This window comes from Thunnus albacares, chromosome 18 (assembly GCF_914725855.1).
Source record: "Thunnus albacares chromosome 18, fThuAlb1.1, whole genome shotgun sequence".
Classification (NCBI taxonomy): Eukaryota; Metazoa; Chordata; class Actinopteri; order Scombriformes; family Scombridae; genus Thunnus; species Thunnus albacares.
Genome location: NC_058123.1, coordinates 15042822 through 15067728, shown reverse-complemented (window position 1 = coordinate 15067728; position 24907 = coordinate 15042822). Strand labels below are relative to the sequence as shown.

Sequence of the window (24907 nt, the reverse complement as noted above, 5' to 3'; positions counted from 1 at the left end):
GAGTCTGGTGCTTTTTCCACGTGTGAGTGTAAATGTCATTTTGTATCTGTAAGTGAAAACAGTTGCAAAAACAGACACACATCAACAGGTTATGTATAATTTATTTTTTCTGTCTAGAGTATTTTGTCATTAAAATCAAAATGTCAACATTTTAAAATCATATACACGCAAGAACGCATTTAAATGTTAGCACAGCTCCTTAAAAATTTATACATATGTACTTTTTTTTTTGTACTTGTGGACAGACAAAAGCAGGAAGTGGTCACTCAGACTGCAGAGGTGGGACACAGGGAGAAAGAAAGAAAAAAGAAAAAAAAAGACCCGGCCCACTTAACTTCCCACAATTACAAACCAATCCCCACTCCCCAAAAAGTTAAGACAGTGATGCAGGCCCCTCCCCATGTAGAGGAGCTACGATGGGGTGGAAGAAGAAAACAGAATACAAACATAAAAAGTGTCCCAGTCTCCACTCCATACAAAAATGAGAGGAATCAAAGTTAGCAGACATAAATACTAGTTTGCACATCATCTCAATCCGCTTCCTCTCCCCTCAACCAATAGACAAGTTCAGTAGTGTGCAGACGGGGGTGGGTAGGGGTTGGGGTTGGGAGGGGGCGGGGGGGTGTCTACGTGTCTGTCCTTTACATACATTTATTAATAGAAACTATGTTACAGAATTTCCCAAGCATGAATTACAGGCAACCCACTAGCACATCAACTGTACAGATCTTGGCAGAGCCAGCAAATAAATTTCTAAATCCCAAGTAGCGAGGTCATCACCAATAGTTAAGAAGCAATATATACAGCTGTCCAATCAGGGCATCACTCTATGGTACAGAAAAATTGTACTTGAAAAAAAAAACAAAAGACATAATTGTATTTTGACAATTTCATCATGTTTAGGGTGTGGGGCATGCTGCTTGGTGTTGTAATATACAAGGCAGAGGAACAACCGCCCTAACGAACAGATCAGCTCTTCAGTGCAGGCTCACTTGAGATACAGGAGTGTTTGTTTTTACATCCAAATAGTTACGATGAGAGCTTAAGACCATGCTGCTGACACTCCACCACTTGAGCAATATTGACCATGTGAGCCACCACTCATATGTTTACTCTCCAGTAAATTCCTAGAATTATTCTAAAAAGGTTTGGTTTATTGAATCGGGGTGAGTCAGACAGCAATGTGAAGAGCAAGTGCAGCAAAACAAGAAAGATTAAAGAGTAATAACATATTAATTATAATAAGGCAACAAACGATGACAAAGAAAATGCTGGTAAAGACAGAATCTGTTGATATGACCTGGGGGGTGGCGGGGGCGAGGGGGGGGGATTTTGGGGAGTCATGAGTGAGGAGAGGGAGAGCTGGTGCAAAGGAAGAGATGTGAATGAGTCTTTCCTTAAAAAACAGAAAAAAGCCATGTTTTCTTTTTTGTTAAAGTGTCATTTTAACAGAGTCAAAAAGAAACCCTCATCCAGCTTCTTCACACACACACACACACAGACAAGCTGGAAAACACCCAAATTCCTTCCTGTGATAACTCAGGAGAGACGGGAATTACCCTCAAGGAATTCATGGGTAATTCCTGGTTTTCTCATCCCCTAACCCCCCCCCCCCCCCCACACCCTCCACTCTCTCCTGAGAATATCAGTGCCAAGAAACAGAAACAGAATTTTTTTTAAAAAGCCACAAGCAGGTTAAAAACCTGCTGCGCAAGCTCACTCAGCTACACATTCTCTGACACGCATTTTAGGAGCCTCTAACCTGTGTGGCTGCATGATACACTACGTCATTGCTTTCACTGTCCGATCCCACGAAAACGAACCATGAGTGAGATATCTCGCCCGCATTAAAAACGCCAGATTGGTAAACCATGCAGGGCAGGCGTCCGGAGGATTATGATTTCGATCTGGATTCATACAGAACTGATCAGTGGTGAATGAAACTTAACGCAGTGTTTTACATGTCATATATAGCTATAAAACCAAACATAAAACAACAGTCTCAGTTTATCATTATCGTATGAACGTTACATCTATCTAAAGTGTCAGTAACCCGTGTAATGTGTGGTGGCGTCTACAATACTATGACGGGTGATGGTGGTGGTGGGGCGAGGGCGGAGGAGGGAACTACACTGAATGGTGCAAGAGGATCAAAAGAGGAGAGGTATGGACTGACAACACACTGACAAGAGTTTTAAGAGGAAGAGTGAGACGGCGACAGAGGGAGACAGACAGGCAAGAGACGAGGAAGAGGAGGAGGAGGGGAGAGATATAGTCCGCACAGCCCAGCTCAGTCTGGCCCAAGTCGATATCGGTCCCCCGTTCCTTCCCTCCGCAGCCCTGTTTCTCATGCAGCTCCTGGTGCAGTGAGGGACGAGGGTGGATGGATGTACGGAGGTGGAGGAATGGATGGAGGAGGAGGAGGAGGGGGGAGGAGGTTGAGGGAGGGCGGGCGGGACAGACGGAGAGAGAGGAAGGCAGAGTGAAGGGAGGAGAAGGGGGGAGGGGGGGTTTGCTTGGTCATTAGCAGCCGCAGCCTTCCCTCTGGGGCTGTGGTTCACTGGTTAGCCGGCCGCCCTGAGGGGCCGAGGGCTTGTGCTGGACACCTGACTCGGCGGCGTTCAGGTCCAGGCTGCCATCTTGGATGTTCTGGTAGATCTTCTTAGCGGCTTCCAGGAAGGCGTCCTCAACGTTTTCACCTCTGTAACACAAGAGCATAAATGTGAGAAAAGAGGCGAACGGGAGTGCAAGCAAAGGGAAACTACATGCTCTAACGCTGAAGTGGTGCAGACTTACGTTTTTGCGCTGGCTTCCAGAAACAACAGACCTGTAGAACATAAAACAGACACGATGACGGAGTCAGTAAAACATTGTTGCAAGCTGACATGCCTCAAATATCAAGTCCTTATTCGCCCCCTCTTTCGATATCTCTCCTCACTTGATCTTTCCTAGTTTCTGTCACTTAATCATCACTTTTGTTTTGTAAATTCAGCGGTAAAAGCTTCTATTATAAACATTCTGAAAAGAATAAAGAGGCAAAATCAATTTTTTATAATAAATATTTAGACATTTTTTTGGGATCATTGATTTTTTTTTTTTTTTTTTGTTGGAACTGAACTTTCATAGTTTTGAAAGACGCCTTTGCAGAAAAGAGTTTGAGTCTTAGGATTACTTTTAAGACAGATTTGGTGAAAACAGTTCAATCATAGAATCCCGATAACAACGCTGACTGCTGTTTTCACTGTGTAGATACAAAACACAGAACCAACATCTGTGTCTAGTCTCCCGTCTTCACCTTCTTTTACAGACTCAAAACCGCATCCCTCATTTAAAACTTTTCTCGTCTTCCCGACATTTTCGTGTTGTTTGCGTCTGGCTCACCGTTTTCCTCAGCGAACTGCTTAGCTTCCTCATACGTGACGTCCCTCTGGGCCTCCAGGTCTGCTTTGTTTCCTATGAGAATGATCACCTGAGAATACAGACAGAGAGGAAGAGAAAGTGTGAGGCAGAGTCTCTCGGGGACACATTCGTTTTCCGAACCTCGGAGAGATATGAAACCAGGAGACAGTATAGCAACACTGTTCCTTAAGCGGGTTGATACACTTATTTCTTGTTGGTTAAGAAATCGATGGAGATAGACTAAGTGACTGACACCCCCGTGTGAGCACATCAGGCATTGCTCCTGGCAACGGTGATGTAATTAGAGCCTGAAATGTACTGATGTCATGTAATGAGCTTCCCTGTTGCAGAGTGACAGACTTTCCGAAGACTCTTCTCCTCCACTGGAACTCATGCACGGTCTTTTTTTTTTCCGCCTGTTTTTTCTGTTTTATTTCAGAATTACTCACATTGATCCTCACTGTCAACAACCAATCATTATTAGTGTGTGAGCTTCAAATTTCTTTAAGATGGGGAAAGTGCTCCGTTTCCACTGCATGGAAGAGAAGAATGTGTAGAGTTAAAAATGTGAAGTGCATAGGAATTGTTATTTCACGGAAGACAAATAGAAGTACTGTTAATTTGATAATCTGATGACATTCACATAAAATTGGCATCTAATTGAATATTTTTTTATTTGAATTTGAATTATTGACTCTTACTGGGAAAAGAGAGAACAGGGAAGCTCTTGCTTAATTACAAGAAGTCTTATGTAACACTTATTTTCATTCAGATAACGACCGTAGCATCAGTCAAATGATCAGATAATATGTTCTTTATGTTTCCCATCTCGAAACGACAGCAGCCAAATTAAAAACACTTATGCGAGGCCGTCCGCCGCGATGGAATTCACAACCGGATGTTACGTCGCTCCCTTACACAGGGAAGGACCATTGGAAATGAATGAATGACCTTAAGTTTCGGAGGGAACTAAATTTTAAGTCAGCAATAGAATATTAAGAGAAAGCTGCTTTTTATAGCTACTTGAACTGCTTTAATTTCAATAAAAACTGGAAAAATTGAGGTGTTCTAAAACTTTTTGTTTTGTTGTTATTTTATTCCATTCTTTATAAACAATACATCATCACCATAGCAACATGTCATCATGCGTGTTTTGTTTTGCCTGTGCCATCCAGAGGGTGTTATCCGTCTACCATCTGCCTGAATCCATGTGAAGGCAGCATCAGGCTAATAACCTGCATTTTATTTTTGTTTTCCATGAGAGTCACAGAGAAAAAAGTGGACTTAAACAGTATTGCCATTACTGCATTTTCACAAGAAACCCATACATGTGTAAGGAAATAGCAGGATGTAAATAAATCGCTGTTTTAAAATAACAGAGTTTTATTTACATCCTGCTATTGGCTACGCCAGAAACATTTTTCCTCTTGATGTGGAGAAACCAGGAGTGAAAGTGACATGTTGCAGGTACCCTCTTCTCTGAAGGAAGACAGAGCTCAGTAAATTAGAGCAGTATGATTTGGCGCTAATCATATTTACGATGGAATCCAATTTAAAAAATGGACAGGGCTCTGTGGCTTCAAACAGGCTGAGGGGAGAGGGAGAGCGACGAAGAGGGGGAAAAACAGGAAGTGAAGCAGCGACAGTGACAAAGGGTGTACTTTTAAGAAATACGGGGGATGACACAGCAGGAAAAAAATAACATGCAGGAGGAACATGAATGTGCTGGTGCATACAGTTTCAGAGAAAAAGAGAAAAGACAAAAAAAAAATGAAATCTGTACTTACAGTATTGGGATTGGTGAGGTTTCTGGCATCAGTCAGCCAGCTGCTGAGGTGGTTGTATGTGCTTCTCCTGCGAAACATTAACAGAGGGACAGAGGTTACTATGACGACAGGCAAAGATCTCTAAAGAGTTGGCAGGTGCGACATGGTGGTAACGATGTTATAAAACTATAGTGTAATATAAAATAATAAACATACCTCAACATTACAGTTCAATCCCAATTACAACCATTTGTTCTACAACATGTAAATAAAGTCATAGTATGGAGTGGATTTGTCCCCCATCACTTTACATATTGATCACTTTAGAAAGAGACAATCACAGCGATCAATAAACCTTTCAATGCACATGTGAGTATGTCAGCATTGGTTTAAGGTAGACTTGAAAAAAATGTGAACCTATCCTTTAAGTCCCTTTGAGGTCTGTTGTTAAGAAACAACAATTTACACTGCACATGTGCAACACATCCAGCTCTGTTTTTGACCTTCATCATCATCCACCTCATCAAATCTCTATCTTAAGAAATTTCACTCTTAATATGTCACACTGTGCCCTCTAAACTGGGCCATGTTTTACATTTAAGGAACATGCATTACAAGGAAGAATACCGATATTAAAACCGGTTATTAAAGCCACACCCTTTAATTACAGGATACTGAATTATCATCTGTGTGCTCATAGCAACCATGCAAGACCAAACCAGCACTCATCTTGTCTCCGATTTCTGTCCATCGGCCAGTGGAAGCTCTAGGTAGCCACATTAAAACAGTGATGTAAACAATTCATATTAGTTTTTCCAGTTAAGGAAGGTTTCTGAGGCCCTGGGGGCCTTTAATGGAATTGGGTGTGGTGTGGACAGACATTCCACATGTTGAACTGTGTTTATTTAGCAGGCCACTGATACTATCTAGCAGTTTGAGCAAGAAAGACGGACACAAGCTGTAACACTAACTGTTCGTGTTTGTTCAGGAGGGAGACTGAGGGGGTGGACTGTGCACTTATCAGATGCGTTTGCTTTCATTTAACTTCCTCTTACATACATGTTTTTGTAAAACGCACTAGATGGTTATCACATACACCATGAAAGCTTGGGTGTGAAGTGGAGACTATGTAGTAACTGTGCATTTTCCACACACATTAACAAAAAAAACCCCCAAAAAAACAAGCATCCTGTACCTGGTGATGTCGTATACCATCAGCGCTCCTGCAGCTCCGCGGTAGTAGGAGCGGGTGACGGCCCTGAAGCGCTCTTGTCCTGCTGTGTCCCAAATCTGCAGCTTGATCTTCTGGCCGCTCACCTCGATTATCCTTGTACCGAACTCCACACCAATTGTATGGGGGCAGTCTGCCATGACTGAGGAGAGGAAGTGAGGATAGTGAAAATTCATCTTGCCATTTTTGCACATCTTAAATGTTATGCCTACATTTTTACTTATCTTGAAAATGTTGCATGTAATCAGTGATCGTCTTTTACTATATTTGAACTTAAATTCTTTTTAGAGCTGTTACCATTCTTGTTAGAATTAGTGAAGTTTCATCTTATTTAAGGTTATAATCTAAGATTTTTTTGATGAAATCAAACATCAATTTTTATACCATTCATGGTCAGCATTTTTCAGTAATTGCCAATCAAGAATAATCCCAAATACAACCTGATTGATATTTACCTCATTATATAGTAGTTTTCATTGTTTGTGGTGGAGCCTGCCATTCCCTGCTGGATATAAATTGCTTTCACCAATGTTACCATATTTGATTTTATTCCATCTACATCATCCTCACTGTTTACTATTCACTCGCCTTACATTGAATCAGAGCTGTATGAAGTTACTGCTAATGCTAGCCGAGCACACTGCAAGGCAGTAATGGAACGAGAACGAGCAGCCCCAGTGAGCTGTTAGGTTGTGATTATTCTTGATCGACTTCTTTATTAAAAAAAAAACAGCCTGAGTATGTTTGGTTGCACTGTAAACTGATACGCTGGTTGTTATCTGATTGTTTTATATTTTCTTTAATATTGGCTGCCACCAGTAACCACACCAGCCAAATCAACCAGGACAGAAAAAGAGTCCAGTTAGTGTGACAGGAAATGTGTTCCAAGTTTTTATTCCCTCATCAGGTTGATAAGACTTAAACCTCCTGTCTAGTTGTAGCTTACAATCACAATGTTGTGATACACATTTTGTGAACTTCATACACACCTCATCTTGAGCAGGTGCATCAATTATTAATCACAGTATATAGAGTCAGTATATTCACAGTTCACTACATTTAAAGTATAAACAACCAGAAAGAGTAACATTTCTATAAAACTGACTCTGAAAACCTTTTTTAAAACCACCCTTGGGTGTGTGTGTGTGTGTGTGTGTGTGTCTGAGAGAGAGCAGGATGCAATCGTGGATGGGTGAATGAGGAACACGGCATCTGGCTCGTTAATAGTAGCGCTAAACAAAACGGCGCTGAATGGTAATGGGAGGCTGCAGCTGACACGCACAGAAGAAGAGTCTCTCACTGTTGAGCTCACACTCGACTTCTATGCCGCCGACTTCCGCTGGCGTATAAAGAAATCTTAAGCGATTTAGGCACTCCAGTTGAACCTGGCAACCTTACATATACTGAGGCACATGCACAGATGAGAGAGAGAGAAAAAAAAAAGTCAAAAATCAGGGCAGCACTTACATTTCTTTTCTGTGAATTGATGAAGCAAACATGACTTCCCTACCCCCATGTCCCCTGTGGAGAAAGAGACAGAGAAGAGAAGAGACAGAGAGAGAAACTCAGGTCAACCAAGGAAATAACAAGAACAACAATTCTCTATTCAAGCCTGCAGTGTTGCCTCCATGCATGATGTAGCAGTCCCTCTGTGACAGTCGGCGACAATACTTTAAATTTCATGTGGACTGCTGAGAGAGCGGGCGACGGAGAAAGACAGAGCAAAAGAGAGAGGGGAGGATATGTGTGTGTGCTGTCCTGTAGAGTTTGACGATATATGTTTAGAACTATTTTGACACCACTGGTACGTTTGTTTTGAGCCTTAACCTTGTTTGAGTTTGACTACTGATGCTCTCAGGAGATATCTCACAAGAAAATGCTGAGAAACCAGTACCGAAGCTGAGGCATTCACTGTTTACTTTTCTTTTTAGCAACAACAATTGAAGAAAATTGTATGCATCTCTGCCAGATCATGACACGGTAAAAACACTCTTTTACCATGTCTTCAATGGTCTCTTAAAGGAAAAAAAAAAGCATTAAGCAAAAACCTAGCAAGCCACCATCTATTCAGGCTTCTTTTACAGACTCAATCACACATCTCCATAAGATCCAAGCTGACAAACAGCTGTTAGCTTTGAGGCAGGGTGTTTTAAGTTTGACAGCGGTGGAGGTTAAACAGCCCAGAGCTCTGGGTGGGTGTGTGTGTGTGTGTGTGTTTGTGAGTCTGTCTGTAAATGTATGTACAAGTAAAAGCAGCAATATATTCACTTAGAGACCTCACGTTAAGTAACATGTCAGCCAAAGTAGAACATCATTCGAATAGGGGAAACACATTTTAAAATTAATTACACATTAGTAATGTATGCTAAATTGTTGTCACTGAATTATTAGCAGTAATTGATTTTGGGCTAAAATGTTATAATAAGCCTGTCATTTCTGCCTCTCTGCAGATGAATGCAGTCACACATAAACATCTCTTAAAACCTGGTGCTCTATTAAATATTTAAGAGATATTGAGACAAGCGAGATCCACCCAGTGCACGGAGCAGCATGCGGTATTCAAAAAAACAGATTCAGGTGAAAGCTCTTTGGACATTGTCTTGATCGCCACATCTCACATCATGTAATCACACTCTGATGGTCGCCCCGCATTGCACACTTACCGATAATGATGTATTTGAAAATGTAGGAGTAGTTGTACGGTGCGGTGGCCATTGTGGCTCTGAAAGAGAGGAAAGAGGGAGAGATTTAGAGATATAAACTGTCAGTAAGGGCAACCAGCTGTTTTTTTACTAGAAGAATTCAGGTTTTTAGGTGATTACATTTCATTTTCTTACAATCAGCGACTACAGTTCCTCACTCAGCACTGATCACGTTCATGCTGCATGCTGGGTTTCTGAATATCAGCGTGAGGACGACTTATTTGGTTCCATTAAGGTTGACATTTTCTGCTAATTTCCTGCTCTTCCTTTTACGTCAATTCACATACTTTACTTCATCTAAAAAAAAAAAATTGAGCATGTCTGTATGCAAATAAAAAACACAAAATTCATACCATACCCTAGATAATGGATTGGTCATGTAAGGGTCAGTGTTACGTACAAAGCAATAATCCTATCAGAGCAACAGAACCATGAAAACAATGACAACTGTATACCTCCATAGGACTGTGAATGAACACATCATAAACAAACATATACATTGTGTATACAGTCCAACTACTCCATTTGACTATTTACCAAATTATACTACGCAATTATAAATAAATTTACCCATTAGTCATCAACTTACCTCATAATATTTATGGGATTCATTAATGAGCCAGTATGACTCATAAATAAACCATAAATAAAATGTTTCTCATGATCATGACCTGAATTACTTCCCATTTAATTCCAATGCTGCTACAGCTGGGTCAACAGAACTAACCGAAAATGAAACAAATACTTTTTCATTTGGTTGGAAACTACGAGATGCTTCGTATTTCTTCTTAAATAAATGCAGTAAAAACAGCCGTAGCCATGAAGTTTTAAACAGTTTGGTGACTGCTTTGCATTAAATTCATAAAAATGCAATGTAAATGCTCATCATTACCACAGGAAGTTAACCTTACTATTCACCTACAAACTTATATTAATCAGTAAAAACGTAAATATGAGCACAGAATTGTTAGATTTTAGTTATTGCCAGTGACCCTTAAATGACTGTTGATGATTCCCCTCCCATTTATATTACTACACCAAAACTGACGAGACCCATCTTTTTTTTTAAGAGTAGAAATGTATGTTGAGATTGCAATTGACATCTGTTAACTGACTGATACAGTGTTCATGAGATAATACACCGGGGTGCATGCTGGAACAAAGTGTAATATTACCATCTACCCAATGTTTGTCTGAAGCTACCTTTCACATGCTGCACCACTGTTCACTTGGCTTGAGGGAAAACTAAATGAAGTGTGTCAACATTTTGTGGATAGTTCATGGGCCTATGAGATTAGAGCATTCCCAACAAAAACAGAGTCATGCTGGCTCTGCCTGTTAACAACAACTGAAATCTCCACGGCCACTGAGGCCAGTTGTGACTAGCATGGTTTGGCAATACTTGGAAACCCCTCATGAATCCAGTTTTTTTTTTTTGCCGAAAGAAAACAAAATACTTTGATTTCACCCAAAGAAAATATGTCCATAATGTCTATCTTACACCATCTCAATAACCTATAAACCAAACTCATCCTCACTTCAGAGGCTCAGCGGTCATATCTTTCTAACAGTTACCCTGCTGTCTCCACTGACTGTCTTCTCTCATAATAGCAGAGCAACACTGGTTAATTGTGATTGCACTGGACACGGTCTGTCTACACATAAACAGAGAGGCGATTACATGTACGCAAGAACACCTCCGGCATCATAGGTTAAGATCTACAAATAGCCCCGACACCGATCTGATACTCAGTGCTGCTTCATTGTTAAAGTCCACTCTCAGCACATAGACAAAGCATGTAAGGAAAAAAAAAAACATTCAGGTTTACCAGACAAGATCACCAATACAAGCACATCTAAAGAGCATTCACACAAATACACGGGGTTAAGCAGCCTGGGGCAGATGCTCTTTTTCAACTTGCACAGATTTGTTCATAAATAAATGATCTGGTCATGTATGACATCAATGAAGCCGATTTAGAAAGCAAGCAGTTTTTTATCATGATCAATTTCACCATAGAAATCACTTTGCAATGCCATAACCAGACATCAAGGCTTTCTTGTAGTTGTGCTGAATAAAGGCTGTTTTATAATTCTGTATCAAGGTGCTGCCGTAAAGTGTAGCTGCTGTAGGGAAGTAAATAATTCAATCAGGAGCATAATCATTCAGCAGCCTGATGGTTTCTATGTCCCGAGCTAAGATAGTCTTCCTTAAACCAGTATGTTTCTCTGATAGGCAGCTCCATGCTGCAGTTTACGCAGTTCCTGGGAAATGAAATCACTGTGCCACATCAGAGCCTAGTGCTGGTGTTATGCTCACATTTCTGCATCTGCAGTTCAGCGACCGTGTTTGACTGGCAAGATTAATGCTGACACAACCATAAGAAATGTGGTGATGGGGTGTGATAAGAGAAGCTAGAGAGAGAGAAGCGACAAAAAAAAAAAAAAAAAAAGAGAGCAAGCGAGTAAAAAAAGAAGAAAGGGACTTAAGCAACAGGGATGAAAATAGTGACAGATAAAAGGAGCAGACTTTAAGTAGCGTAAGGAAATGGAGTAAGTGTGTGATAGTGATATTATATATAGGTTATATATAGGGGCTGCTACAAGGCTTAGTTGAGGTTAATTCAGGTCGAGGTGTCACCTTTCATTTTGCTAAATGTTGGGTCTGGTACCCTCATGGTGGCACATAAACACTAACTCCTGCTACAATTCCTGAAAACCTGATGCTAGAAACCCCCCAGCTGAAGAGAATACTTGTATGCAGACACAAATTACATTAAAAATAAATTAGAAAATAAATATAGATGAAGAAGAACTCAAAGTATGTTTCACAACAATTTTCTAAACCAAATTATCATTTCTTAAAAACAGCATAAATTACTGAATGTTATCATTTGAAACTATGTCAATAATTCGCAGGGCTACCACTGCAGGGTGTGTTTTGTTGGTGGCTCACTCGCAGACCTCCACAAACTCTTGCAACTTGACCTGACATTTGGTTACTACTCAGGCTAACACCAACTGGCTAAGTGAAGCTAAAAGCAGTCTGTATGAACCTGCCACTTACATTATCATAAACTACCTGGGTACCTACCCCTTTTATAAATAGAGTTTACTGATATCACAGTAATGACCATAGTACACTTGCTATCAAAAGCTTGTTTACAGCAAGGTGCTACTTATATTGTTTTTCCTACCACTAAATACATTGAATCTACTGATGTATTAGCAAAGTCAGGCACTTTTTAACAACAGGACTTCCATGTCATGTGATTTATATAATTAATTTGAAACATGACTAAAGGGAGTGCATTTACTTGCACTGAGCAAGTCCCACACACTGATCCAGTGCACAGTTTTTCAAATGAAGCAGAAACCGTGAATAAGTCACACAATTACACCATTGCTATCCTTTAAAATCCCAGCGTTACGTTTAAAGGCCTTTTTCTAGGCTGCCTCTTGTCACATGACCCTCATGTGGCATCTCTATCCCCAGTGTGATGGTTTTCAGTGCTCTGCAAGGTGAGCTATTAGAGGAGGTGTCCCCAAGCTGAGTAACATCAAAATGTGATTCAGCTGTGACACTCAAACCCCCCTTTTCAGCTTGTTGTGCTCATTATAAGGAAATAAATCCACTGTGTATCCATCAAGGAGAAGGCGAGTCAACACCATGTGACCAGACTGCAGTCTCAGCACTTCTCCCTTACTCCAGAGAAACACTGTCACCACCTTTCCTCCCCTCAACAGCCACTTCCCATAGAGGCCGGGATGCACGACACAGATCTGGGCGATCAGGAAATCATGACACATATATAGTCACAGTGCCTCCATGATGTTCAGGCCCCACTATTCGCATCATGTGACTCCTTTCAAGCCATACATAATGAGATCATCACACTACCATTTACAGCCGAGACAGAGCACATTGTCACAATGTGTACAAACTGAATTAATGATCTTTAACAAGATGTATATGATAAATTAAAGTCACCACATAAGAAAAACAACAACAAACTGTAACGTATCATATCACGCCTGCTAGTACCCAGAGTGTAATGGTACAAAAAGCTGAAATGATGTAGCACTTTATGAGAGATAAAGGCCAATTCAAACGAAATTTGCATCTTTATAAGTCATTAAAGATCTGCTTTGTCGCAAACTTCCGTGTTTCAAATTGTACTCATCCGTTGTTTGAAAAAGTAAAGCCAAAGAGGAGGCTACCACCCTGCTGGCTAACGAATTAGCATCGGACATTATGTGCAACGCTGCACTAAACATGATCACGTTACTATCATCCCTTCCATGTAAGAAATCAGAATTAAAAAAGAGACACAAAATCCAAACAAACCCGACTGGAATACATGATGTTAACGCTTTAATTTGACACTGTAACGTTATTCCTGCTCCCCAACGACGTTGGCTAGTTTAGCTTAACAACCGGCAAAGTGACAGCGTCGTTTAGAGTAATTTTCTGTTATAAATAAGCACAGGAAAAAATTGTAACGTTATTAAGCAGATGAGGAACTTAACCGTGACATTACCTTTGTCAGATAACGAGATTATCGTGTCTGATAAGAACCACGGCCCCTAAATCAACGCTAGCTGTTTTGACAGCTAAGTTTGCGTTAGCTTAGCTAGCTACCTGCTTGCTGACATCAATGTTTTTATCATGACAACAAATCGCATAAATCACAACACACGTTTTCTCGGTCGCGTCTATTAGCCAATAGACAACCTGTTAAATGTCATTTAACTGAAAACTAAATTACCCCTCAGTATAATTTCACAAAAGCCAACATACAGTTTACTAACGGTAGCCTTAGCATGCTAGTTTCCCAGCTAGGTTAGCTGCGAGGGTTGGATTATTGCAGCTGGATAGATACGTAGATTATCTTGTCAATACATATCGTTATTTAAAAACCCCTTCTCACCTACATTAGTGCTATCTGACTGTTTAATAGATACTATCTTGTATTCTTGGAGGCTTACACCAACCTACTATTAGCCATCTGTTAGCTCGCCCCGTTAGCTTGCCAATTAGCCGATTCCTGTCCCATCTGTTTGATAATTTAAATATCAGTGTCTCTACGTTTATCAGACATTATATACGTGTATGTGAGTGCGTTCAGATATTTCCCCTTCCCTGTCCTTACCAGGAATAAGGTCTTTAGAGCGTTGTGTTGAGCTGTTCAGAGGAGGTTTGCAGGTTATCCTGGCTCAAGATGGCTGATCACGGCACAGGGTTTCCTCCGCTGTATACAATGGGCTTCTGGGACAAAGAGCATCATATGCGGCGATCTGCGGTTTGTGCACCAATAGTGCGTGTTTGGTGGGAGGCTGCTTCACCTGTACAGGTGTATTCATGTATACTGTATTGATATAATCCTTAATATTGATTAAGTGCTGTATCGGATAATTAAATCACCACTTAGGTGGAATCATACTAGATTAAGTGGGGGATTTGTTTACACCTGTTTCACCTGGATTCAGATTAGAGTTGCAACGATTAATCGATTAAAGGAGGTGTTCACAAATTTTCAAGTCTGTTTTAAAATAACAGTCAGGTGTCCAAATGAACATTTAAGTAGGTTTTTCTTTCCATAATCCTCCTGTTCATACTGACCATTAGAAAATCCCTTCATAATGAACTTACAATGTAAGTGATGGGGGCCAAAATCCACAAGCCTCCCTCTGTGCAAAATTGTATTTAAAAGTTTATCTGGAGCTAATATAAAGCTTCAGCCTCAAATTAGTCAAATCAAGTAGGCAGTCTACAGTCTTTTTAGTGCCAAAGTCCCACTTTTTGTCCCACCGCAGCTCAACGGGGAAACACTGTCTGAGGAAACACAAAGAGGGGATTTCATGCTAAAAAGAACTACTGAAGCCAAATATAAGCTTCAGATAAACTTACATTTTTGCACAAAATGACTGATGGATTTTGGCCCCCATCACTTACATTGAAAGCGTATTTAAAGAGGATCTTTTAATGGCTAGTATAAACAGGAGGAAAGATTACAGCAAGGAAAACCTCTTTCAGTGTTCATAGGTATGACTGTTTTAAGATACACTCGAAAAATTGTGAACCTCCCCTTTAATCTATTGGTTGCCAACTATTAAATTAATCGCCAACTATTTTGATAATCGATTAATTGTTTTGAGTCATTTTTTAAGAAAAAATTTCTGATACCAGCTTCTCAAATCTGAATGATTTCTGGTTTATTTAGTCTTCTGTGATAGTAAATTGAATATCTTTGGGTTGTGTACATGTGGACAAAACAAGACATTTGAGGACCTTGGGCTTTGGGAAACAGTGATAGACATTTTCAGACTCTGTGCACTTAGGTTAGTGTTTCACCGTGCTTGACTTATTGTGAGATGTGAGTTTTAGCCATTTAGATCCCTCTAACCCATACTAAAAATAATTTATTGTTAATTTGTACTCAAATACTTGTTGCATTGGCACCAATTACTACTACACATTAACATAAAACCATTTAAACGGATTGACATTATGACAGAATTATAATCTTAGTTCATTTGAACATAAATACTTTAAAGAAATGAAAGAAAACCCATTTTGCTTATTTACTCTTCAGGAATAACATCTTTAGTTGCTTCATAAAACCTTTGCTGATGATTGAGATATAAAGCAAGGAAGTGTGTTTTTTTTATTGCATTGGTTGCTTCGTTTCACATCTGTCTGTGAGAAACAAGCTGACATCTTGAAGGCCCACATTTGAAGCCAGGTTAAAATGTGTTAATGTGTTCATTGGAAAAATGTCTTTTGCATTTGGTTAGAATAACACATTTGTTGCAAGCAAACAATCAGCATAAGGAAAGTCAATATGAAGTGTTTATCAAATATTTGGAGCTGGCAAGCTTCCATTGTGTCAAAATGTCTTTGTGTAAGACAGCTCTAATGTTGCCTTTCTGTGACAATTGTATACAGATTTCATACAATGTTGGGCTACTACAGTATGTTTTGAAACAGGTATTTGTTAGGGGTTTGAAATTCGGGGAAAAAACTTTATCATGATATTTGATTTTTATTTTATATAACAATATTGATATGATAATACAATACATGTTATCCTTGTGGAAACTGTTAATAGATAAAATAACTGGACAGAAATGTCATTTTGCAGCTAATCCTGCAAATCTAGATATCAGCCAAATCAAGGAACTTTATCAAATTGATGCAAAATTGCCTCGAAAATCTCTGATCATATAGACCACATTATAAATCTCACTGTACTGCCATATCACCTACCCCTAGTGTGTGTGATATACAAATGTGTAAGTACATGGTAGTTAATTAGTACATACCCTATATAATACAGACAGTATGTAAGTGTAATGTAGTATATGTCTCTATGAAAGTGGCCTTAATCATATTGTTCTTATACAAAGTGTATAAATCGTACATTTTACAACATGTACAGTATGATTTAGCTTTTCTAATATGTTCAAAGCAAATACTGTCTCTCTGTCTACAGTTTAATGTCTTGGCATTAAACTCTATGTATCGGTAATCATGTGAATCACAAGTAATTTTAGATCGCTCTGATTATGTGTTGTATGTGGCATTCATGGTGCGTCTTTGCATAGAGAAAAAATGTCAGAGATCAAAGCATTTTTCTTTTGAAAAATATGAAACATTTTAATACAGTAATTCACAACATGTCATGCTTTCACTGTACAGTATTTCTTACAATCGTACATATAACCACATGCAGTGTGCTTTCCCAAGCTTAGCTGGGAGAACAGGACAGCAAACTAAAAAAATATACTTCATTTTGCAAAGTAAATAGCCCGAGACTTTAAAAGAACATAGCCCACACAAATATTTTTTTTTTATCTTGACAAAGATAATGAACTCCTTAACAGAGAAAAGGGGTGTATGTCTTACAGTACAAGAGGATCTAAGCCTTTATAAAAGTGAAGTCAGTGCGCCACTGCATTACTGATATAAGAAGCCTTTACTTGATGAACTGATAACTCTGAGATAATTTCCTTTCATGGCAACAAATGTCTCATAGTGTCCCATATACTTCCAGCTACATTTGAGTGAGTGGATGTGTATGATAAATTCAGTGACGACTGCAAGCCGTTTCATCATTATTTTGATCAAACATATTCACAGATATTTGCCACTTCTCTGACTGTAAGTTCAATCTAACAATATGACAAAGTTACTATTTCAAGGTGCTCGCCAGTAACACCACAACAGAGTAAAACTCTCATTCAGCCCTTTTACATTAACAGCTAAGATAAGACATGAGTTTTTAATACAAAACATTTCTCCCATACTCTGCATGTGCAGCAAAGTGACGCTCTGCTCCTCTCTAGAGTGACTCCAAATCACAGCCACATCCTCAGCAGCAAGAGGGCGGCTAGTGCACAAATGTAGTGTAATGTGCCTGGATTCCAGGAGGGTGCGCTGTTACAAAGGTCTGAGTCACAGCAGTGGATGCGCACCCCTGGCAGCTCTTGTTGCTGGCAGTGTCTGGATGTGGCACAACCACTGGTCAGGACAATACCCAGGGCCGCTGGAAGGACAGGAGGAGGGTGGGGGGAGACAGTCAGTCAGAGAAGAGTGACAAGCTGGTGTTTGGCTCAGCAAGAAAAAAAGCATAAGTAAGCATCAAATACTGCAAGTGTGTAATGAGGAAGACATTTAGAGGTCTTAAAGGCTTACTCCACAGGATACACAGCTGAGAAACCTCTGAAAGTAGTCCATCTTTTACTCTTAAATTCAAGAGATCAAAAACTTGGAGGAGCGTTATTACATTCAGAATATTTTGTTTAGTCTATAGAGCCTATAAATCTGTAATGTAATGGCTTTATACTGAAAAAATATACAAACAAGGCATTTCAACATTACAATAAAGCATGTCAAACCTAAATCCCCACTTATGTTAGAGCTGCAGAGCTGGAGATTCTCTGAGTTTTGGTCATCAATTATCCATCTGATAATTTATAAAGTTTTTGATATTGTCATTTTTTTGAGTCCTAAGAACCATTTAAGATAAAATGCATAATTTGAATCTGATAGTTTTTGAGACAGTAATACTATCCATCAGTGAATTATTAATTAAAATAATTAATAAATTACGAAATGCCCCAAATATGAATAAAATGCCCTACTTCAGCTTTTCTATGCCTTTCCAGTTAATTTCTATGATGAGATTTTACTGTGGTTACTATGGTTATTTTTTTCTAATTAGCATTTGACAACATATCTGTCGTTTATAATCTAAAAGACAAACTGACATCCCTAGACAACATGGAGCTTAGAAGTGTTTGCTGTGTTAAAATCCAAGCTGAAAGTGAAGAGTGATCAGGTTTTCTGGGTGAGGGCAGGGCCAACCTGGCTCTCCAGGCTTGGTTTTTAAAGTGACCATCAGTACATTAATCTATAAACTTGCTTCAGCTCAGTGTCCGTGTTTGGATTGTTTCATATGAGACAATGCACCTGTTGTGTAGTGCAGTAATACAAAATGTTAAATCATGATGATAATTCTTAGTCCAGCCTATCTTAACATCACATAATTACTTTACTTCCACTACAGTTCCTCACCTGTCTAGGGACTTAATTTCAGTGGATGGAAATGGCTGAGAAGTGAGAGGACATTGTTGAGGAGAGAAAGGCATTGAACTGGTTATGGTTTAAGGACAGATGTCTTGTTTCTGAGGACAAAGGCAACTAGAACTCTAAGACTCTTATGGAACTTCACCAACATCTATTTGATTTGGGTTTGGCAGGGTCACATGAAGATTAACAGGCTGACTGGCCACAGATTACAGCCAAGACTGCTTCAAGATTTTTGACAAAGTGCTTGTCATATTGATGGTGTGTTGTCAGTCCTCGTCTGAGCTTACAATTTCCCTTAGCAAATGGAAAAAGGTGCCTCATCAGCCCTTTCGACATGAGCGGATCCTTTAGACGTCGAGCAAACGAACAGCTGGATTGTCCACGCTTCCATGGATATCAGCAGAACTACTCATCTGACCGTCACCATCCTGTCGAGGATGTCTACATCCTCCATTTGACTTAACATCAAACAATGAATGACTTATAATTTACTCAGCAAAGCGCACCAAAGTAGGGTTATGTAACTACCCTCAGCGCAGGGAGCAATTGAATATTCACATCAGCAGACCAAGAACATTCACATGAAAGTATGATTAAAAATGATTATGCCTATGTCCAGTGGCACGTCACAGTGAATTCATCATGATTTAATAATAATCTGCTACTCCATAAATATTCTGCAAATAAGTATCATACATAGACTCATTAGCTGACTTAGTTACACGATAAAGAGAAGAGAAGAATATATTTCAATTTTGAATATTGTTCATGAGCGATTTACTCACTGCTCTCTGTCTTGATGCAGAAACGGTGTTTGAAGCCCTTGTGTGAGTGGGTGCAAGTAATGACCTCTGGGTTGGAGCAGCCCACGTCCACGTACCTCTGGCCCTGGATGATGTTGCAGCCATAGCACTGCAGCCCCTGGACTGCAGGGGACACACAGAACAGTACATGACAACTTATTAGGGTGCAATTTAAGATAATCTGGCAGCTTGTTTTGTGTAACACCACAAAAATACATAAGCAATGGAACCTTCCCTGCTGCTTTTTTACTGTTATGGAAGGAATAGCATACATAGCTAGTAAAGATGAGAAGACGTTCCATCAAAGCTGAGTGTTATCAGCACATATACTGTACTACAGACAGGAGATCCAGACAGAACCTATGGGGATCACTGGAAGCCTCTCATACCACCATTATGATTATTATTATAAAGATTTCAATATGCAATTTTCACATTATTATTATTATTATTATTATTATTATTATTATTATTATTATTATTATTATTATTATTATTATTATTATTATTATCATCATCATTAATAAAAGACTGACACCTACAGTGGTGGGCAGAACATCTGGAAATATGGAGCATCAATAAAACAACATAAAGATTATGAAACTAAAAAACTGCAATAAAGGTGTGTTATATTAGGTCACATTATTGGGCATTTGTCAACCCCTTCTGTATGTGTCCATATATCACTGTTTCTCTGTATCACCAGTTATCTCCTGAAAAACACCTTACTAATTTCATCAAGACTATTCACCTTAACATGTTCCTGTTGGCACATTAAATGTTTTCTTGACTGGTGTATCTGAATATTTGGCTGCACATAATCTGGTCTTTTTGGATTTCTCTTAATTGTGTCATCTTGCTTTGAAAACTCACATGTGAAAGTGTTTTGTGTTTCTTTTAAAACTGACTGTTGCTGCTGGTAGACATCCAACCTAATAAGACAAACCGTAGCAGTGTTGTTGAGGTCATCACTTCAGAGTTAAAAATGTCCATTATTTTATTTAATTTATATCATTTTGCCTATCCCCACTATATCATGAAACACATACAGTATGTATGGTAGACAACACCCAAACAGTCATTCAGCTTTGATACAATAAGTACATAAACAGTGCAAAAAAGCTAATTCTCCTCTCCTCTCCTCTCCTCTCCACTCCTCTCCTCTCCTCTCCTCTCCACTCCTCTCCTCTTCCTCCTCTAAAGCTTCTGCTTAAGGGTGACTCACCCTCAGTAGTACACCCCATCCCAAGCTGTCTGCCTGCCAGCTCCAGCTTGCGATCTCAAAGCCGTGTCTCTACCACTCAGCACCCTGTAAGTGGTGGAAGCTACAGGACTCGAGAGGGACTAAGTCAACATGCATGCAGCTAGATTTTGCAGTTTAGTTTTCCTTCTGAACTGACGCCAAAAAATGAGAGACGAGCTAGCACACATTAAAAGCTGATACAAAGGAATTTTAAGGCATATCTTTTCAGAAATATAAAGACTTCTTCCAGCTTTAGTTCCCTGATGTCCTCCGCCGCTGTCTCGCTTCCCAAATGTCTAACTCTCTCAAGAAAGTAAGGCTAAGCCTAAACAGAACAAATCCACTAGAGCTTAAAGGGATTGTCCGTGAATTCAGACCCCTCACACACACCTGTGCCCGACCTCCAAAATCCCATACACACAAGATGGAAGATCAGCTTTGCCTGAAACCAATCCTCCCTCTTTATCTGTGCAGCCCTGTGGACTGAGTGCGAGGGCAGAGCGCGGGCGTGAGCCTCTCGCTGCCTCTGCTCTGTTAAATAGCCCACCAAAAGCTCTGATGGAGCTTTCAGGAGGAAACTAATCCCAGGCAAATGCTCTTACAAAAATCACTTTAGAAATCTGCTGGAATCAATGTAAAGCCTCACAGGGACAGAGCGCACATGCCAGCTTTTAGGGGATGTGTCATATTCCCCTGTTGGTGATACAGCATGCAGTGAAAGCTTTCATAAATACTAGAGTATTTCATTAGAGATGAGTAAGGTGCTGGAAATGAAAAACAGCGGAATGGTCATTTACATCTGGCAAACAACCCGATTTAACAATTCATCGTGATACCATGTTGTTACACAAAAGCTGCCGGGCATGAGCATTTGTCAACGTAATGAGGACATATTGGAAAGACATTAAACTCCCATGGTACAATGCAATTTGTTATGACTATACACCAGGTCCTGTCCTAGTGTGCACTGCAAAGGTTGATTAAGTCCAAAGATATTTAAATCTACTGTGACCTAAATCTGATTAACTATTTAGTATCATGTATTTGCTTTGAGCACACGTTGCAAACAACTCATTTGCATTTCAAAACTGAGCCAATTATACATGTACAAGAAACATGTAGGTATAAGACAATTGAAAGGGAAAAGTATACAACACAAGAAGACAAACAAGAAACATTAAAAAAATATAATAAGGATATTTGGATTGAAAATGAGCTTTTAAGGCACCATAAACATATAAGAATCAAATTCTGAATGCATACTGCAATCAAGAATTACATAATATATCACAGGTAGTAAAAAAAAGTGCTATTATGGCACTAAGCTCAGTGTCTTCTAGTGATGTTTGCTTAATGGTTATTTTTTTTAAAAAACCCTAATACTATCATCATCATCTTTCGAATTTCTATTGAATATTGTATGTTTTAAATCACAGATGTTAGATTACATTCAGATGGATTACCTTTCTCATGTGACAATAATATGGCTTACGCATATTATGTTATTCCAAATATAGGCTCATTTTCAAATAACATTCATTTGAAAATCCAATGCTGTTTATAATGCACTAGAATTATATTTATGTCCAGCTTTGTTGCTTCACCCACTGCCTTTCATGGATAAAGATAAACATGATATCATTAGTCTGACCAAGAGTTTACTTCACCCTCAGTCTGGTTTGGGGTTAGGATCAGAGGTGATCTGACTCAAACCAAACACTGAGAAAGAATCAAGCAAACGACATCTCTGCACACAACAAAACCCAATTTCCTATTGTTTGGCCCTCATCTGAAACAAAGGTTACAGCAAAGCCGAGTGCAGGTCATTCGTTATTGCTCTATAGGGAAATTTAGTTTGCTACCTATAGATATTAACTATTGTCAGGAGGCACAGATTTGAACTCCCAGGTCAATTACATGCAGAACAAAGGCATATTTATTGGAATCACCTTTCGACATGGCCACTCATTATATTACCATGATCAATTCTGTTGGTTTCGGTCTAGAACACTCACCAGCTTATTTTCTATAATGCGACTGCGCTATTATTTTTATATTTTGCAAACATTTAAAGTTGTTTTTCATAATACTTTTACTGTACTTATTTATATACTGCAGTAGAAATATATTACCTGTATAACTGTACATCATGTTATAGATTATTTTGGCTGGAAAAGATTGTTTTAAGTACGGATTATATATTTGTCATGTCATTAGTGGCCGGTGCTTTTTCTGCATGCACGTGTGGGAGCGTGCACACACACACACGCATGCACACACACACACACACACACACACACACACACACACACACCAACGCAGTATGTTCATATCTACAACATACACTTTACATTTCAAGGCGAAAACATATCCCACTCACCCCGTGTCAAGCAGAGCACCCAAACCAAGATGAATCCAAGCCCATACACCAGCCATGTATGTAAAGTCATGGATGCAGCACAGTAGAGATGGTCAGTTTTCAGTGCTGGAGGAGAGTGAGCCAGAGATTTCCTCTGCTCTCATTTAATAGTCCACAAAAACAGTCAGAGAGAGAGAGAAATCTAGCGGCGATCCCACTTTTCAAAGCCCCGAACAGCCCTGATTGTCTCTCTCCACCCCAGCCTCACTGAAGCTCATGCAGTGTGTGAGTGCACTGCCAGTGAGAGTCCAGTGAGAGAGGGAGCCAACCATCCAGGCAGTCAGTCAGCTCAGCAGCCAGTCAGGCAAAAGGGATGAGGGGGGGAGGAAGATGAATGAGTAAAGGAACTAAATAAATGAATGTCTTCCTCAGCGGTCTCCTTGCCTCCTGAGCATGGAGGAGCTGGTGGAACTAGTGGTTTGATCACAACAACAGAAAAAAAAAAATCCTCTCTGCTCTCATGTCACCTCCTGAAGAAGAAAAAAAAAGGGGGGGGGAAAGAACCACCTACTCTAATCACAGAGATAAAAACAAACAGTGCCGCAGTGAATGTGTCCCTTTTCCAGTTGAGGCAAACACATCAATCAGGATTAATTCCTGATTGATAATCCATCTCTTCTAATAATAGCCCTATCACAAAGTGTTAAAAGCCCTGGCACTAAATGGGATGGCACACCAGGGGGCAGGTTGGTGTGTGTGTACGTGAGTGAGTCTGTGCATGTGTGTGAGGGGTAGCAATGCCAAAGGACTCACAAACACGCACACAAACAAACACACACACTTCCCCAACAGGGCAGGTTATCTCTGCTCAGTGTATCACTGTGCTCGCACACTGGGGAGAAAATTCTATCTAATCAAGAATTAAAGAGTAAATCCTTTCTTAGAGACTGTAATGCCAAAGGATAAGGCAGGCTTTGCAGTAAGCTCTCATTCCCTCCCCACCCAAAGCAACATATGGTCCGGCCTGATAGATGGCTGCCAATGATCGCTGTCATTCATATTAAGACATATTTACTGTGGCGGGTACAGATTTTTCCACATACAGTCAAAAGTCTGGACACACCCTCCCATTCACTTGAATGAGAGAGTGTGACCAAACTTTTGACTGGTGCTGTATGTTTTGCAGTGGAATCCAGATAATTAGAGCTCATTTACAAAACAAACAATGCCTAATCATGTCATCTTTTTGTCTTGCACACGCACACATATGTGCCTCTTTTTATTTCTAAGTGTGTGCAGCTGTGGGTGAGTTGTCTCTCCTCTCGGTGCTTCTATTCATGAGTCATTGTTTGTGTGTGTGTATGAGTGTGAAAGAAAAACAGGGCGAGAGACATGCCAGCAGTGTGTTCTATCTGTGTGAAGCATATGGTAGGTAGAAAAGGGCCATGTGGACAGTTGTGTGTGTGTGTGTGTGTGCATAACAGTGGAAAAGATGCTGTTTTAAGCTTAACTTGAATCAATATTCCATTTTATGCGTGTGAAGAGTAACCGCGAGCCTTTCTATAATAAAATCCTTATCTTATGTCTTATCCTAATTCTAAAAGTAACACTCACCCACACACACGTACGACTCAGCATGCCAAGATTCCCATTTGTCATGGACGGGCATGATGAATCTATAATGTGAAATTTTTCACATGGTGTCAACACAACCGAACCGAGTGGTGTAGAGCATAATAGAGTGGTCCCAACGCTGGTGTGCACATGCAATTTTTGTCTCGACCTTTTCCCTCTTCCCCCCATCTTACA

The 24907-nt window shown here is 39.8% G+C and overlaps 2 protein-coding genes across 3 annotated transcripts; both read right to left on the bottom strand.

The window, feature by feature from the left end:
- Positions 1-83: 83 nt before the first annotated feature.
- Positions 84-14384, bottom strand: rab14l (RAB14, member RAS oncogene family, like). 2 transcript variants are annotated; one of them, XM_044333803.1, is made up of 8 exons: positions 14252-14384; positions 9060-9118; positions 7864-7917; positions 6361-6538; positions 5187-5253; positions 3382-3469; positions 2797-2827; positions 84-2701 (listed from the first exon to the last, which is right to left on the bottom strand). In XM_044333803.1, exons 2-8 carry the CDS (start codon positions 9109-9111, stop codon positions 2524-2526), a joined length of 648 nt encoding a protein of 215 aa, XP_044189738.1. In that variant the 5' UTR covers positions 9112-9118; positions 14252-14384; the 3' UTR covers positions 84-2523. The 2 variants fall into 2 exon arrangements, with proteins under 2 accessions (XP_044189738.1, XP_044189739.1); XM_044333804.1 differs by lacking the exon at positions 14252-14384 and adding an exon at positions 9234-9258.
- Positions 14385-16770: 2386 nt separating this feature from the next.
- On the bottom strand, positions 16771-23524 carry LOC122968723 (lymphocyte antigen 6G-like). Its single transcript, XM_044334138.1, has 3 exons — positions 23120-23524; positions 19479-19619; positions 16771-17647 (listed from the first exon to the last, which is right to left on the bottom strand). Exons 1-3 carry the CDS (start codon positions 23187-23189, stop codon positions 17460-17462), a joined length of 399 nt encoding a protein of 132 aa, XP_044190073.1. The 5' UTR covers positions 23190-23524; the 3' UTR covers positions 16771-17459.
- Positions 23525-24907: the final 1383 nt, after the last annotated feature.

Coding starts and splice junctions, on each gene's coding strand:
- rab14l (XM_044333803.1), bottom strand. CDS start 9,111: ATGGCCACCGCACCGTACAACTACTCCTACATTTTCAAATACATCATT. Junction 3,470..5,186: donor ACCTCACCAATCCCAATACT/GTAAGTACAGAT, acceptor CTGTATTCTCAG/GTGATCATTCTCATAGGAAA. Junction 2,702..2,796: donor CTGGAAGCCAGCGCAAAAAC/GTAAGTCTGCAC, acceptor CTTGTGTTACAG/AGGTGAAAACGTTGAGGACG.
- LOC122968723 (XM_044334138.1), bottom strand. CDS start 23,189: ATGACTTTACATACATGGCTGGTGTATGGGCTTGGATTCATCTTGGTT. Junction 19,620..23,119: donor GGTGCTCTGCTTGACACGGG/GTGAGTGGGATA, acceptor TGTCCCCTGCAG/TCCAGGGGCTGCAGTGCTAT. Junction 17,648..19,478: donor CTGCATCAAGACAGAGAGCA/GTGAGTAAATCG, acceptor CTGTCCTTCCAG/CGGCCCTGGGTATTGTCCTG.